General features: G+C 35.7%; 1 protein-coding gene across 1 annotated transcript in view; it reads left to right on the plus strand.

Annotated features, from left to right (window-relative positions):
* LOC136027938 (uncharacterized) overlaps positions 1–16,779 on the plus strand; it is a gene marked incomplete in the record, with an annotated part of 271,934 nt that overhangs the window by 48,871 nt on the left and 206,284 nt on the right. The window contains 1 exon segment of the mRNA XM_065705408.1: positions 6,497–6,585. Coding sequence (XP_065561480.1) covers positions 6,497–6,585 — 89 coding nt within the window.

Genomic DNA, 16,779 nt, shown 5'->3' on the forward strand with positions numbered 1-16,779 from the left:
ATACAGACCGGTACACCGGGATACAAATGACGACCGGGACAGAGGGAATATAAATGACGACCGGGACACAGGGACACAACTACAACGGGGACACCGGAGGAAACAGGGGGATGTAAATGACGACCGGGACACCGGGACAGGGAATGGTCGATTAGCAATCACCATCAACAAAGCTCAAGGGCAATCATTAGAATCATGAGGTATAGATCTGAATACAGATTGTTTTCCCATGGACCATTATATGTTGCATGTTCAAGAGTCGGTAAACCTGACAATCTATTTATATGCAAAGACAATGGGACAGCAAAGAATGTTGTATATTCGCAAGTTTTACGTAGTTAAAACCATATATATATATATCTATCTATATTCACAGGTGGGACATAGGGACACAACTACAATGGCGCGTAACTATTATGGCGCGTAACGACTTACGCGCGCGGGGGGGCTTGGGGGGGGCGCGAAGCGCCCCCACCAACTAGGTGTTGGGGTGGCGCGAAGCGCCACCCCAACAGCTAGTATATATATATATATATATATATATATATATATATATATATATATATATATATATATATATATATATATATATATATATATATATATATATATATCTATATATATAAAAATAAGTTGTCTGTCTGTCTGTGGATGGATCAGGTGACGTCATGTTTCGGCTGACGTCATGAAATTAGTTGCCGTCATTTTTGCTTTGAAGGTGACGTCATTCAAGTTATATAAGACATATGTTCGCCGTCATGTTTCGGCTGACGTCATGAAATTAGCTGCCATCATTTTTGCTTTGAAGGCGTGACGTCATTCAAGTTATATAAGACGTATGTTCGCGTAGAATTCTATTAATGCTTAAGTTTATAATGACTGATGAAGATGCTCAAAGAGTCTATGCCAGAAAACTTGCTGCTGATAGAGAAAGTCAGAAAAGAAAGCGTGCCGAGGAACTACCAGAGCAACGCGAAAGCAGACTTGCTGCTAAAAGAGAAAGTGAAAAAAGAAAGCATGCCGAGGAACTACCAGAGCAACGCAGAAGCAGACTTGCTGCTAAAAGAGAATGTGAAAAAAGAAGGCGGGCCGAGGAATTACAAGAACAGCAAGAAATCAGGCTTGCTGCTGATAGAGAAAGTAAGAAAAGAAAGCGTGCCGAGGAATTACAAGAACAGCAAGAAATCAGGCTTGCTGCTGATAGAGAAAGTAAGAAAAGAAAGCGTGCCGAGGAATTACAAGAACAGCAAGAAATCAGGCTTGATGCTGATAGAGAAAGTAAGAAAAGAAAGCGTGCCGAGGAATCAGAGCAATCTGAAAGTTATCGCCTGGCATTCAGGTACAACCCAGTCGATGATTATAGCTTGAGTAGATGTGTTCAAATCGGGACAATGTCTAAAATTTGTCCCTATTGCAAGGCCTTGAAATTCAATGGTGAAACAATGGGAATGTGTTGCGCCTCAGGAAAAGTTAAACTTCCTCTATTGGCTGCACCACCAGAGCCATTGAAGGCTTTCCTTACTGGAACTACGTCAGAATCTAAGCGTTTTTTGTCAAAAATCAGACAATACAACTCATGTTTCCAAATGACGTCGTTTGGAGCCCAAATCGAAAATCCAGATCAATTTATGTCTACTTTCAAAGTAAAAGGGCAAATTTATCATAAAGCAGGGTCCCTTCTACCATTCTTAGGCGAGAATCATAAATTTTTACAATTGTACTTCATCAGTGATAGAAATTCTGAATTGAATGCACATTGCGAAATTTCTCCCAACGTTGAAAGGACAATCGTTTCCCAATTGCAACATCTTTTCCACGAAAATAATAATTTAGTGCGTCTGTTCAAAACAGCCATCGATTTGATGCCTACTGATACTCATAAAATTGTTATTTCCGCTGACAAAACGCCTCCTGGCCAACATGTGCGTAGATACAATGCTCCGACTATCGACGAAGTGGCAATCGTTATTGTCGGTGATCAGTTTTTACCTCGAGATATTATTCTACATAAGCCAAACGCTCAGTTGTTAAGAATTGCTGAAACTCATCGATGCTACGATGCCCTACAATATCCTATCATTTTTTGGGATGGAGCCGACGGCTATCACTTTAATATTAAATTGATGAATCCAGCCACTAACAAAGAAATGAATAAGAAATGCAGTGCAATGCATTATTATTCCTATAGACTAATGATTCGGCAGGATGAAGAAAATTATATTTTAAAATGCCGTGAATTGTTTCACCAATTTGTCGTGGATATGTATGCTAAAATTGAATCAGAACGTTTGCTATATATCCGCCTGAATCAGACCAAGCTCCGCTCTGAACAATACATTCATTTGCGAGATGCAGTTATAAATGACGGTAATACCACAAACGTTGGAAGATTAACAATTTTACCTTCGTCATATGCTGGCAGTCCCCGTCATATGCATGAATATGCTCAAGATGCTATTGCGTATGTTCGTCTCTATGGTCGTCCAGATTTATTTATTACATTTACATGTAATCAATCTTGGGACGAGATACTGCAGCTTTTACTTCAAGGACAATCGGCGGTTCATAGGCATGACATTACGGCACGTGTCTTCCGGCAAAAGTTGAAATCACTGATAAACTACCTTGTAAAACATGAAGTGTTTGGGTCAGTGCGATGCTGGATGTACTCAGTGGAATGGCAAAAACGAGGTTTGCCACACGCACATATACTAATCTGGCTACATAAAAAAATTACTTCAAACGAAATTGATGATGTGATTTCCGCTGAAATACCTGATAAAAATGTCGATAAGGGGTTACATGATATTATTGTAAAAAATATGATACATGGACCTTGCGGTGCACTGAACGAAAATTCACCATGCATGGCCAAAGGAAGGTGCACAAAGCAATATCCTCGACTTTTAGTACCCAAAACAATTACTGGCAATGATGGTTACCCACAATATAGAAGAAGATCTACTGAAGATGGCGGTAAAACAGCAATAATAAAGAAGCGTAACGGTACCACCATCGAAGTAGATAACCAGTGGGTTGTTCCATATTCCCCTTTATTATCTAAAACATTTAATGCACATATAAACGTTGAATACTGTAACTCCGTAAAGGCAATAAAATATATATGTAAATACGTCAACAAAGGCAGTGACATGGCAGTTTTTGGCTTGCAGTCCGAAATCAAAGATTTCGATGAAATCGTAGAATATCAGGCTGGAAGATACATAAGCAGTAATGAAGCTGTTTGGCGAATTCTTTCATTTCCGATACATGAACGTAGTCCAGCTGTTGTTCACTTAGCGGTACATTTACAGAATGGTCAACGTGTTTATTTCACGGAAACCAACGTGCAACAAAGAGTCCTGAATCCACCGGATACAACATTAACAGCTTTTTTTCCGCTTTGCAAAAATGATTCTTTTGCGAAAAAACTGCTGTATACTGAAGTGCCTTCGTATTACACGTGGAATACTAAAAATAAAGTATTTGAACGTCGAAAACAGGGTAAGTCAGTCGACGGCCAACCTACCATCTTCAAAGATACCACGATAGGAAGACTCTACACCGTTCACCCCAATCAACATGAATGCTTCTTTCTACGCCTGCTTTTGGTGAATGTACCCGGTCCGACATCCTTTGAGTATTTGAGGACTGTAAATGGTACTATACATGACACTTACCGTAGTGCATGCCAAGCTCTGAATTTATTGGAGAATGACCAACACTGGGATAACTGCATCAATGACGCGTGCGAAACGTCAACCCCAAGTCAAATTCGTGCATTGTTTGGCATCATTTTAACAACTTGCTCTCCATCAGCTCCTACAGATTTATGGGAAAAATATAAGTCAAAAATGTCCGAAGATATACTTCATCGAAAACAGTTAGAGACGTCAGACATGACTTTTGATTTTACACCAGAAATTTATAACTACACTTTAGTTGTTATAGAAGATATTTGCATAAGTATGGCAAACAAACCTCTTCAGGGTTTGGGAATGCCTTCACCTAACCGTATCGCTGCTGTTTCGACATGTGTAGAATTGGATCGTGAACAAAGTTACAGTACGAGTGATCTATTGTCGTATGTACAAAATAACATTTCCAAGTTAACGTCGGAACAAAAAGACATTTATGATACGATAATGCATTGTGTCGATAACAACGTTGGAGAAATTTTCTTTTTGGATGTGCCAGGAGGTACTGGTAAAACGTTTGTGATAAAACTGATTCTGGCATCAATTCGATCTAAAAATGATATAGCGTTGGCAATTGCGTCGTCCGGAATAGCCGCAACATTGCTGCCTGGTGGAAGAACTGCTCATTCCGCTTTGAAATTGCCTCTGAACTTGCATTCTACAGAAACTCCCACGTGCAATATTTCCAAATCATCTGGGATGGGTAAAGTATTGCAGCAATGCAAACTTATTATTTGGGATGAGTGCACAATGGCACACAAAAAATCGCTCGAGGCTCTGGATCAATGCTTGAAAGATTTAAGAGGGAATTCGAAACCCTTTGGCAGCACATTAATATTGCTTGCAGGAGATTTCAGGCAAACATTACCTATAATACCTAGATCAACTCCTGCAGACGAAATGAATGCTTGCCTGAAAAATTCTAATTTATGGGCACACGTAAAAACATTAAAATTAACTACAAATATGCGTGTCCGATTGCAAAACGATGACTCTGGTCAAACATTTTCAGATCAATTGCTAGCAATGGGAAACGGAAAGCTCCCAGTAGACTCAATTTCAGGAAGTATACAACTACCTGCTGATTTCTGTAATTTAGTGACGTCCGAAAATGAATTGATTGAAAATATATTTCCGAATATTCTAAAAAATTATAAAAATAATAAATGGCTAAGTGAAAGAGCGATTCTCGCACCCAAAAATATAGACGTCCACGAAATCAACAATATTGTTTTGACCAAGATTCAAGACCAGGCAGTCCTTTACAAGTCAGTCGACACAGTTTTGGAACCAAATGAAGCGGTTAATTATCCATCTGAATTTTTAAATTCCATAGATCTTTCAGGGTTTCCACCACACGTGCTACAACTAAAAATAGGCGTACCAATAATATTGTTACGTAACATAAACCCACCAAAGCTTTGCAATGGCACTCGACTTGCCGTAAAAAAAACAATGGAAAACCTAATAGAGGCCACAATCCTGACAGGGCCTTTTGAGGGTGAGGCTGTTCTTATTCCTCGCATTCCCATGATTCCAACAGATCTGCCTTTTCAATTTAAAAGATTGCAATTCCCAATTCGATTAGCATTTGCAATCACCATTAACAAAGCTCAAGGTCAATCATTAGAAAAATGTGGTATTGATCTTAATACTGATTGTTTTTCCCATGGACAATTGTACGTTGCATGTTCGAGGGTCGGTAAACCTGACAATCTATTTATATGCAGCGAGAATTGGACAGCGAAGAATGTTGTATATTCGCAAGTTTTACGTAGTTAATTTGTATTTCGGAACCAAATGAAGCGGTTAATTATCCATCTGAATTTTTAAATTCCATAGATCCTTCAGGGTGTCCACCACACCTGCTACAACTAAAAATAGGTGTACCAATAATACTTTTAAGAAATATCAACCCACCAAAGCTTTGCAATGGCACGCGACTTGCCGTAAAAAAAAAAAAAAATGGAAAACCTAATAGATGCCACAATCTTGACAGGGCCTTATGAGGGTGAGGCTGTTCTTATTCCTCGCATTCCCATGATTCCAACGGATCTGCTTTTTCAATTTAAAAGATTGCAATTCCCAATTCGATTAGCATTTGCAACCACCATCAACAAAGCTCAAGGGCAATCACTAGAAAAATGCGGTATAGATCTTAATACAGATTGCTTTACCAATGTACAATTGTATGTTGCATCTTTGAGGGTCGGTAAACCTGACAATCTATTTATACGCACAGACAATGGGACAGCGAAGACTGTTGTATATTCACAAGTTTTACGTAGTTAATTTGTATTGTATCTATCTATCTATCTATCTATATAAAAACGAGTTGTGTGTATGCATGTTTGTTTGTTTGTAAAAAGAGCGTTTGCATATGACGTCATTATTAGTACATACGGCTTTGTATATGGACAGACAATGGGAAAGCCAAGAATGTTGTATATTCGCAATTTTTACGTAGTTTGAAACACATATATAAATCTATCTATATTCACAGGTGGGACACAGGGACACAACTACAATGGCGCGTAACTAATATGGCGCGTAACGACTTACGCGCGCGGGGGGGCTTGGGGGGGCGCGAAGCGCCCCACCAACTAGGTGTTGGGGTGGCGCGAAGCGCCACCCCAACAGCTAGTATATATATATATATATATATATATATAAAATAGAAAACAAAATCCTTTGTTATATGTCTCAATTCTGTTACAATTCACCTTAAAATTCTGATGGTTGGCCAATCTGAATTCAGCTCTTAAATAACACCTAATTTAGATTCTTGCTTATTTCAGGCTCGCAGAGGATAAGAAGGATGAAGGAAATAAATACTACAAGCAGCGAGATTATAGAAGGGCTCTTTGCTGTTACGACGAAGCCATTGGTAAGAAAATTCCTTTCTCTGTTTTAGAATTATATACATTTTGTGGAAAAATATTCATTTAGGAAATCCAAAAATCATTCTTTGTATTAAAAAAATGTATTATGAGGTTAGTAGTACAGCCTCCAAAAATATCACGACACAGAGAGCCACTACTCTTCCCTCCTTTGCTGGCTTAACATCAAAAAGAAATTTTAACGGCGAAATGTTAATCCCGGGAGGTTTGTGTGGTAAACTCTAATTAATCTGAATAGTCCTTCAAAGCTCCAACGGATGCGGGCAGATGTTGGAATGAGAATCTAAGAGGGGATATTAACTGGCAAATTTTCTTCATTTAATTAAATGGATGGGGAAAATGAACATCTATTTTTTTAATCAATTGCAACCTTCACAAGGACATGATTTTAGCAAATATACTTTGATTATTTGTGAAACCTGTTAACAATTTGTTTTTAAGTAACGGCGTAAGGTGACCATTTAAATCGTGATTTTAATTTAATTACGAGCGTAAGACGTGACCAGAATTTTTTAAGAGAATAAATCTTAAAAACAAATGGTAACACTTTTGAAGGAGATGAAGGGAAATGAATAACCGTCCACAGCCCATGATAGTTCTTGGTCCATGGCACTCTGTGGCCATTGATACTTCCTGGCTAATGGCAATTCGTACTCCATGGAATATGTGGCCTGTGGCATTTCTTAACCATTGCACTGCATGGCCCATAGATAATCATGGACCAGGATAGTCCCAGCACCCTATGGCATTTTGCACACTCTTGGTTTATAATATTATCATGACAAGCAGTGGAACCTCGAGATCCTTGACCCCCTTTCTCCACAAAAAATTAACTCATCGTTAATATTTTACTTAAAAAAATTAAAAATCTTACTGCCGGACCCCCATGATCCTCCCCTGTTCTCAACTCTTCAAGCCCCCCGCAACCCCACCCTATACACCCTCGCTAATTCAATGGCCCGTGACACTTCATAGCGCATTGAACTTTGTATTCCATGAATCATCATGGTCCAAAACACTCCCAACCTCATGTTATGTGCAATGACAGTACACAGCCCGTGGCACACTGTGGCCCGTGGCAATTATTGGATAATGTCTTATTTGCCTAAGGGATAAAACTTCCAGGTGTGATTAGTCTGATTAGATCAGGATTAGCCTAAGCCCCCTGGTTCTCCTAGACCCTTGCACCCCCTCTGTCCTACTTTACCTCCAGGGACCACATGCCCCCTCCTACCACTTTTTGAATTTTTTGAACTTTTTGCATCTTTAAACGACACTATGTATACTTTTAACAATAAGTTTTATTATGATTTTGTAGTATAAAAGGAAAACGCCACGCATATGTTAACGGGAATATTTTTTATATTTAGAGAAATAACTTTTGCACAGATATTTTCGTCTGAGTTTTTTCAGGACAGATTACATTACCTTGTTACGATTCTTCTCTTTTTTAGTTTTTTTTTTGTATGCGGAGGAAACCGTTGTATTTTTCCTCTAACATCACTCACGTATTGTTTTTTATGACTATTCATGTATGATGAGACATTAGTAATTTTTCTTTTTCCAGTGCAACAGCAAAAGTTTTTTCGGTACTTATCGGTTATATAATAGAAACTCGGGAATTGAAGTTTGATTAATGCAAATGAAAAGAAAAAAATATATAATGAATAAATAATACTTTAGAAACAGATTTCGGCTACATATTTTCACATTGGGGGCTGGGGGTGGGGGAAAGCATAGCATATATTAAATACATAAACTAATCATTGCTGTATTTAATATATGCTGTGCTTTACTCCCCCCCTAATCTGCAAATATATAGCCCAAATTTGTTTGCATAAACCAAATTAAACCAAAATACAAACTAAATACTTAAATAAAATATAGCCACAATTTGTTTTGGAACCAAATCAAAGCCAATTTTGTGGTATAAAGAAGTGGTTTGACCAGTTTCTTGTATCATGCTCGCATCATTCGCGATCAAAATTGTATAATGTCTATTATATAACCCATAAGTACCGTTTTTTGTTTCGTTAAGACTTAAGTAATGTTTTTTTCTTGTATTGGAAACTCACGTAAGATGAAATACTAGTCAATTTTTCTTTATCACTGTTTTTTTCATTTATATACGACACTCACGTGATTTTTTTTTGGTAGTAACAATTCATATAAGATAAAAAATTAATGTATTTTTTCCTTTTTCAGTGCAATGGAAATTTTTTTTTTTAACTGACTCAATGTTATTTTTTCTGTAATGGCAATTCATGTAAGACGAAACTCAAGTCATTTTAACTTTTTCTGTGCATTGGAAAATGTTTTTTCCTCAACAACACTCACGCAATTTTTTGCCTTAAGGATTCATGTTAAAAGAACATTACTATTTTTTTCTGTGCACTCAAAAAGATTTGTTTTCAAAAACACCTTGAATAATATTTTATGTAATGAAAATTAACGTAAGATGAAAGATCAAGGAAGTAAGTCTAAAGGGGAAAAACCATTACTGTCAACTTTTTTACATTTTCAAAAACCTATTATTTCTCAAATCTCCCCTTTTGTTTGCAAAGCTCATGTAATATTATCTGGAGACAAATAATTATCATTACGAAAAAAAATACGTGAATGTTGTTATGGAAACAAAAACCTTTCCATTGGCTTAAAAAAGAAAAAAAAAATGACTAAAGTTCCGTTTTACTTGAATTGTTATTACAAACTAAAACATCATGTGAATGTTGTCAGGAAAAGTAAAACCTTTCCATTATGTTAAGAAGAAAAAAGACTCAATTCTTGTCTTTCTTAAATAGTAAAAGAAAACATCAGGTGAGTGTTGTTAAAGAATAAAACTTTTTGTATTGCCTTAAAAAAAAAGAAATAAAAATACAAAAAATTTGCCTTACTTCAATTCTCAATACAAAACAAAACCCTAAGTGATTGTTCTTAAGAAAAAAGATGTTTTTGCCTTAAAAAGACAAAAAATGACTATATTTTGTCTTATGTGAAATTTCATGACAAAAAAATGTGGATTTTGTTAAGAAAAAAACATTTCCATTTTCTTACAAAGGTAAAGGTAAAAAGGTAAAAAGGTAAAGGATATGGCATTAGACTTTACAGTCCGTACCGGCGGTGCTGATCTCCGTTTCTTGGCCCTTCAGCCAGGAAGTGCAACGGGGGGTTGGGGGCTAGCCATCCTGTGCTTTCGCACACCCTTCCTGTTTACCTTCCCCAGATTTCTCCAGGTACCCATTTAGAGCTGGGTCGACTCTGGCTAAGCTTACAGAGTCACGTCACTGACCCCCGTCCCAAACTGAAGAATTGGGTACACTGGGATTCGAACCCGCGTCCTCTTAGACGAAGGATCCCGAATCCAGCGCACCAACCCACTAGGCCACATTTTCTTACAAACAAACACGTGACTAATGTGCCATCTAACGTAAACTGTCATTACAAAATAGCATTACGCAAGCGTTGTTAAGAAGAAAAACCTTTCCATTATTTTAAAAAGAAAAAATACTATGGTATCGGCTTACGGGAATTGTTATTACAACCAAAACATTATGTGAGTGTTATTAAAGAAATTTCCATAGTATTTGTTATTAATGGAAATTTCCTTTCCATTGCCTTAAAAAAGAAAAAACTGACTGAAAGTTTCGTCTTACGTGAATTTTCATTACATAAAGAAACATTAAATGATGGTCTTTAAGGAATAAACGTTCCGTTCCTCTGAAAAAGAAAATTATTAACATCAGTTTCACCTCATGTGATTTATCATTACAAAAAAACACACATGAATACTAAGGAAAAAACTTTCCATTATCTTAAAACAGAAAAAAATGACTATAATCTAAATATAATTTGAGTTGTCATTATACAAGAGACTATGTGAATGTTGTTGATGAAAATCAATCCTTTCTAATGTTTTAAAAAGAAAAATTGACTAAAGTTATGTCTTAAATGAATTTTCATTATAAAAATAAACAATACTCCAAGATTGTTAAAAAACCTTTTATTTGCCTTAAAAACAAAACAGAATTACTAAAAATTCAACTTATGTTACATTTCGTTACAAAACATTATGGAAAAGCTGTAATTGAAAAATACTTCATTTACTTTGTAAAAGACAAAACTTTACTAAATTTTCCTCTTACGTGAAAAATAATTACAAAAAAATTATGTAAATGCTGTTAAGGAAAAAACTTATTTCCATTATCTTACAGAATAAAGAGTGACTAATGTTATATCTGACTGGAATTGTCATTACAAAAAAACGACATGAGTGTGAAAAAAAACCTCTCCATTACCTATAAAGAAAAAAAAATTGACTCTAGTTTCTTCTTACGGGAATTGTCAGCACAAACAAACATTTCTTGAATTTTATCAAGGAAAAAAATTTCCTATTACCCTGAAAATAAAAAATGATCAAAATGTTGTCTTACGTGAAATATCCTCACATAAAAAAACGTTACATGAATACTATAAAAAAAAAGAATTTCTATGTCTAAAAAATGACTATAGTTTGTCTTACGCAAATTGTCAACACAAAAAAATTTGCTCGAGCGAAAGTAAGGAAAAAGTCTTTCAATTGCCTTAAAAATAAAACAATGACTAAATCTTCGTTTTGCGTGAATTTTTATAACAAAAACATTATGCAGATATTTTTAAGAAAAAACTTTTGTTTGTCTCAGAAAAGAAAAAATAACTAAAGTTTGATCTTACAAGAATTGTTATTACAAAGAAACATCACATGGGTGTTGCTAAAAAAAACGAACTATTCATTGCCGTAAAAAGAAAAAAATATTAGAGTTTCCTGCCACGTGAAACATCATTAGAAAAAATCACTACGTGAATATTGTTAAGAAAAAATCATTCAACTGCTATTAAAAAAAAATATTACAAATAGACATTATCAAAATGCTGTTAAGGGAAAAGTATGCGAAGGCTGTTAGGGAAGGCCAATATTTCTTTTCCCTTAAAAAAAGATAATATTGACTGTATTTTGTCTTATGGAAAATATCATTACAAAAAAAAAAAAAATTAATTGAATTTTGTTAAGGAGAAAAAAAAAACATTTCTATTATCTTACAAGAAATGACTAAAGCTCTGTCTTGTGTGAATTTTAATTAAAAAAAAAAAAATCACGAAAACGTTGTTAAAGAAAAAACATCTCTATTTCCTCAAAAAAGACTAAAGATTCATTTTGTGAGACTAGTCACTATAAAAAAAAAATGTGTGAACAATGTTAAAGAAAAAAGCTTTTCATTACTTTAAATAGACAAAATAATGAAAGTTTCGTCTTACGGACATAGTCCTTACAAGATAGACATTATGTGAAATTTACTAAGAAGAAACTTTCCATTACCTAAGAAAAGAGCAGCCATTACATGAACTACCATTACAAACAAATTACGCGAGTGTTGTTAAGAAAAAAACCCTTTTTCCAATGCGCTAATAACACTAATATTTCCTCTCACTTGAATTATCATTAGAAAAATAAATATTACCTGAGTGTTGGTGAAAATGTTTCTCAAAGAACTAAAAAAAACATTAATACTTCATCTTATATAAATTGTCATTACAAAAAACACTGTACGAGCATTGTTAAAGAAAATAACTTTTTCATTGCACTGAAAAAGAAATAATTACTAGTTTTTCATCTTACTAGAATTGTCGTTAATGAAAAAAAAGAAAAATTGCGTGAGCGTTGTCGAAGAAAAAAAGGTTTTTCCATTGAGCTGAAAAAGAAAAAAAAATGCCTAATGTTTCATCTCACGTGAATACTCATTCCAACAGAAACATTATGTGGGTAATATTAACTAAAAAGTTTGAAGAAAAATCTTTTTTCTTTGGAGGGAAAAGGATAAAAAACTACTATTGTTTCATCTTGCGTGAATTGTCATTACAAAAAAGAACTCTTCCATTCCAGGGAAAATGAAAGAAAGGACTAATGATTCATCTTACTTGAAATGCTTGTTTTCAAAAAATGCTAGTTCAAGTGAGTTTTTTGTAAGAAAAAACTGTTTCCATTGCACAGAAACACAATATTCTAAAAATCTAAATGCAAATGAAAAGAAAATGATGATCAACTCTTTTGTTTTCCTATTAATTGTTCAAAAAGTAAAATCTGTCCTTTATATGATTTTTTACATTTTGAAAAGATGTGCTTAAGCCTTTTATTTTACGCGTTCTCTGTTTAGCCATGTGAACTGGCCACTGTCCTGTTGTAAAAAAGGAAGGTAAATTTAAGCAAACCAAAGGGGAGGTTTGGGAAGGAAAAGAGATTTTGTACAAAGGTAGACAGAGGCTTTGTTTTTTTCCCTCTAGATTTATCAGCTTGATTTTTCATCTTAAATTTAATTGTCATTACAAAAAAGCATTACATGAGCATTGTAAAGAAAACAAACCTTTCCATTGTACTGAGAGAGTAAAAAGGACGATTGTTTCATCTTATGTGATTTGTAATTACAAAAAGAAAGATGAGTTTTCTTAAAAGAAAAAATCATTTTCATTGCTCTGAAAACGAAAAAAAAATTATTAATGCTTCGTCTTACGTGAATTTTCATTACAAAAAGATATTGCGTGAGCGTTGATAAGGAAAAGAAGACTCTATCCATTGCAGTGATAAAAAAATGACTAACGTTTCATCATATATGAATTGTCATTACTAAAACAAAACATTACGTAAGTGTTATTAAAGAAAAAAAGCTTACTTTGCACAGAAATATGAAAAATTAAGTATCCTAAAAATATAGTAAAAAGATATTGCAATATTTTCTTTAACAAGAGCTAAGAGCTCATATTGCACTTGTGACGGGGCAAGAAGAGCTAAGAGCCAAGAGCTCATATGGTATGAGTCTAACAAAATTCTAAGAATCAATAGATTGATTTAAAATGAAAATCAGAGGCTTAATGCCCGTCAGGATTTAAAATAAGAGCTCTGAGTCACGATAACCTTCTAAATAACAAAATTCATCAGGATCTGATCACCCACTCGTAAGTTATAAACACCTAATTTTTTCAAATTTTTCCTCTCCCTTTAGCCCCCAAGATGGTCGAATCTGGGAAAACGACTTTATCAAGTCAATTTGTGCAGCTCCCTGACACGCCAACCAATTTTCATCGTCCTAGCTCGTCCAGAAGCACTAAACTCGCCAAATCACTGAACCCCTCCCCCCACCTCCCCCAAAGAGAGCGAATCTAGTACGGTTATGTCAATCACGTATCAAGGACATTTGCTTACTCTATCCACCAAGCTTCATCCCGATTCCTCCATTCCATTTTTTTCCAAAATTTCCCCCTCCAGCTTCCGCCAATGTCAAAAGATCTGGTCGGGACTTGAAAAAAGAGCTCTGAGACATGAATTCCTTCTAAATATCCATTAAGATCCGATCACCTATTCGTAAGATAAAAATACCCCAAGTTTCACGTTTTCCAAGAATTCCAGTTTTCCCCTCCAACTACCCACAATGTCACAGGATCTGGTCGGAATTAAAAATTAGAGCTTTAAAGCACAAGATCCTTCTAAATATTGAATGTCAGTAAGACCTGGTCACCCTTTCGTAAGTTAAAAATACCTCAATTTTCAAAATTACCCACCCAACGATCAAGATCCGGTCCGGTTATATCAGTCAAGTATCTTAGACAGGTTTTTATTCTTCCCATCCAGTTTCATCCTGATCTCTCCGCTTTAAGTATTTTCTAAGATTTCCAGTCCCCCCACTGCCCCCCCCCCAATAACGCTGAATCCGGTTGAGATTTAAAATAAGAGATCTGAGTTACGAGGTCCTTCTAAATATGAAGTTTCATGAAGATTCGATCACTTCTTAGTAAGTTTAAAATACATTATTTTTTCTAATTTTTCAGAATTACCCCCCCCCCCCCAATAGAGCGGATCCGTTCCAATTATGTAAATCACGTATCTAAGACTTCTGCTAATTTTTACCACCAGATCCATTGTCACCAGATCCGGTCGGGATCTAAAATAAGAGCTTTGAGACACGATATCCTTCTAAATAACAAATTTCATTGAGATCCGATCACCCATTCGTAAGTTTAAAATACTTAATTTTTTTAACTTTTCAGAATTAACCCCCCTCCAACTACTCCAAAGAGAGCAGATCCATTCCAGTTAGTTTTATCCCGATCCCTCCACTCTAAGTGTTTTCCAAGATTTTAGGTTTCCCCCTCCCACCCCCCCCCAATGTCACCAGATTCGGTCGGGGTTTAAAATAACAGCTCTTACACACGATATCCTTCTAAATATCAAATGTCATTTGGATCCGATCACCCGATTATAAGTTAAAAATTCCTCATTTTTTCTAAATGTTCAGAATTAACCCCCCCCAACTATCCCGAAGAGAGCGGATCCGTTCTGGTTATGTCAATCATGTATCTGGGACTTGTGCTTATTTTTCCCATCAAGTTTCATCCCGATCCCTCCACTCTAAGTGTTTTCCAAGAAATTAGGTTTCCCCCTCCCAACTCCCCTCCAATGTAACAAGATCCGGTCGGGGTTTAAAATAACAGCTCTTAGATACGATTTCCTTCCAAACATCAAATTTCATTAAGATCTGATAAGCCGTTCGTAAGTTAAAAATACTTTAATTTTTCTATTTTTTCCAAATTAACGGGCCCCCCACTCCACCCCCCCCCCCCCAGATGGTCAAATCGGGAAAAGATTATTTCTAATTTACTCTGGTCTGGTCCCTGATACGCCTGCCAAATTTCATCGTCCTAGCTTACCTTGAAGTGCCTAAAGTAGCAAAACCGGCACCGACAAACAGACCGACAGACCGACAGAATTTGCGATTGCTATATGTCACTTCGTTAATACCAAGTGCTATAAGAACCTACGACCAGAAAAAAAAATGTCACTGAAAAAGTGGTTTTTCTAAAAAGAAAAAAATCCCAATTAACATATATATAACATTTTCATTTTACACTCCAAAAAAAATCACAATAAATTATAATGTTAAAAGTAAACACAGTTTACTTTTAGGTTTACACAACGTTTACATAGTTTAAAACAGGAGCCAATTGTACAGATTGGCTTCTTGTATGAGCATACCGACAAGTATTTCAAACCAGTCCACAACATTAAATGACAATATTTTTTCATCACTAAACACCATTAAGTACAAAGTACTGCTTTTTGAAACTCCTTACCATTTGCCAGTTGCAGCCCTGTTTAAAATCCTTCAAAATCCACATAGATTAGTTCCTTAGGATAACCCGCGATTCTGTTGCTCACCTGTGGAGTCGGATAGACCGAAAGAAGATCTAGATTCATCCTCATGGCACTTTTCTTTTCTACAAAATATTAGTTTGGGCAATTATAACGATATATTTGACCGGTTTTATGACACTGTTAAGGACAAATTCGCGTCTTATTGTCTAAAAGCTCCTTTAAAGACTCTTCGACGAAAAAGATTGACACCCGTAGCTCCCTCAATCAGCCTCTGGAGTCCTAAAGTTAATAAAAGGAAGCAGAATCTTTGGAAAGAGTACAAAAACAGACCGAGTGATGCTGAGTTAGAAGCATTTAAGTTGTACCCTACTATGCTGAAATCAATTATTCGCAGAACTAAAACAGAATATTTTACAAAGAGATGTGTTGATTGCAGTAAAGATATAAAGAAAATGTGTGACGTGATTAAGGAAGTTAGTCAGCCATCTATGAAACCAGAATGTCTCCATTGTAGTCTCTCATTGTAGACGATCAACTTATCATAGAAAAAGGCCAAGTACGACATCATATGAACAAAATCTTTGCGGAGATAGGAAAAAAACTACTAATAGCGTTTCTTATTTCTCTGTGTCACAGTCTTGGAAGCAGTTCTTAGGCCCGTCGGGCTTGAAATCAATGGTTCTTGAGGAGATTACTGTGCAGGAAATTAGAAATACTGTTTTGTCTTTATAGAATTCTTCAGCAGGTTTTTACCAATTTTCTGCTACAGTAACTAAACACATCCTTCCATCAATCATCACCCCAAGTTGCCATTTGATTATTAGGTGATTTTAAATAGTAGCATTTCCCCAATAGCTTAAATTGCCGTGTATGATAGCTCTCTTTAAAGGAGGTGACCGTGAGGATCTTGGGAACTACAGGCCGATCTCTCTTTTGCCAGTGTTATCTAAGATATTGGAAGGGGCAATGCTCAAACGTCTGGTGAGATTTCTTGAAGCTAAGT

The sequence above is a fragment of the Artemia franciscana genome, chromosome 6, assembly GCF_032884065.1.
Source record: "Artemia franciscana chromosome 6, ASM3288406v1, whole genome shotgun sequence".
NCBI classification, from domain to species: Eukaryota; Metazoa; Arthropoda; class Branchiopoda; order Anostraca; family Artemiidae; genus Artemia; species Artemia franciscana.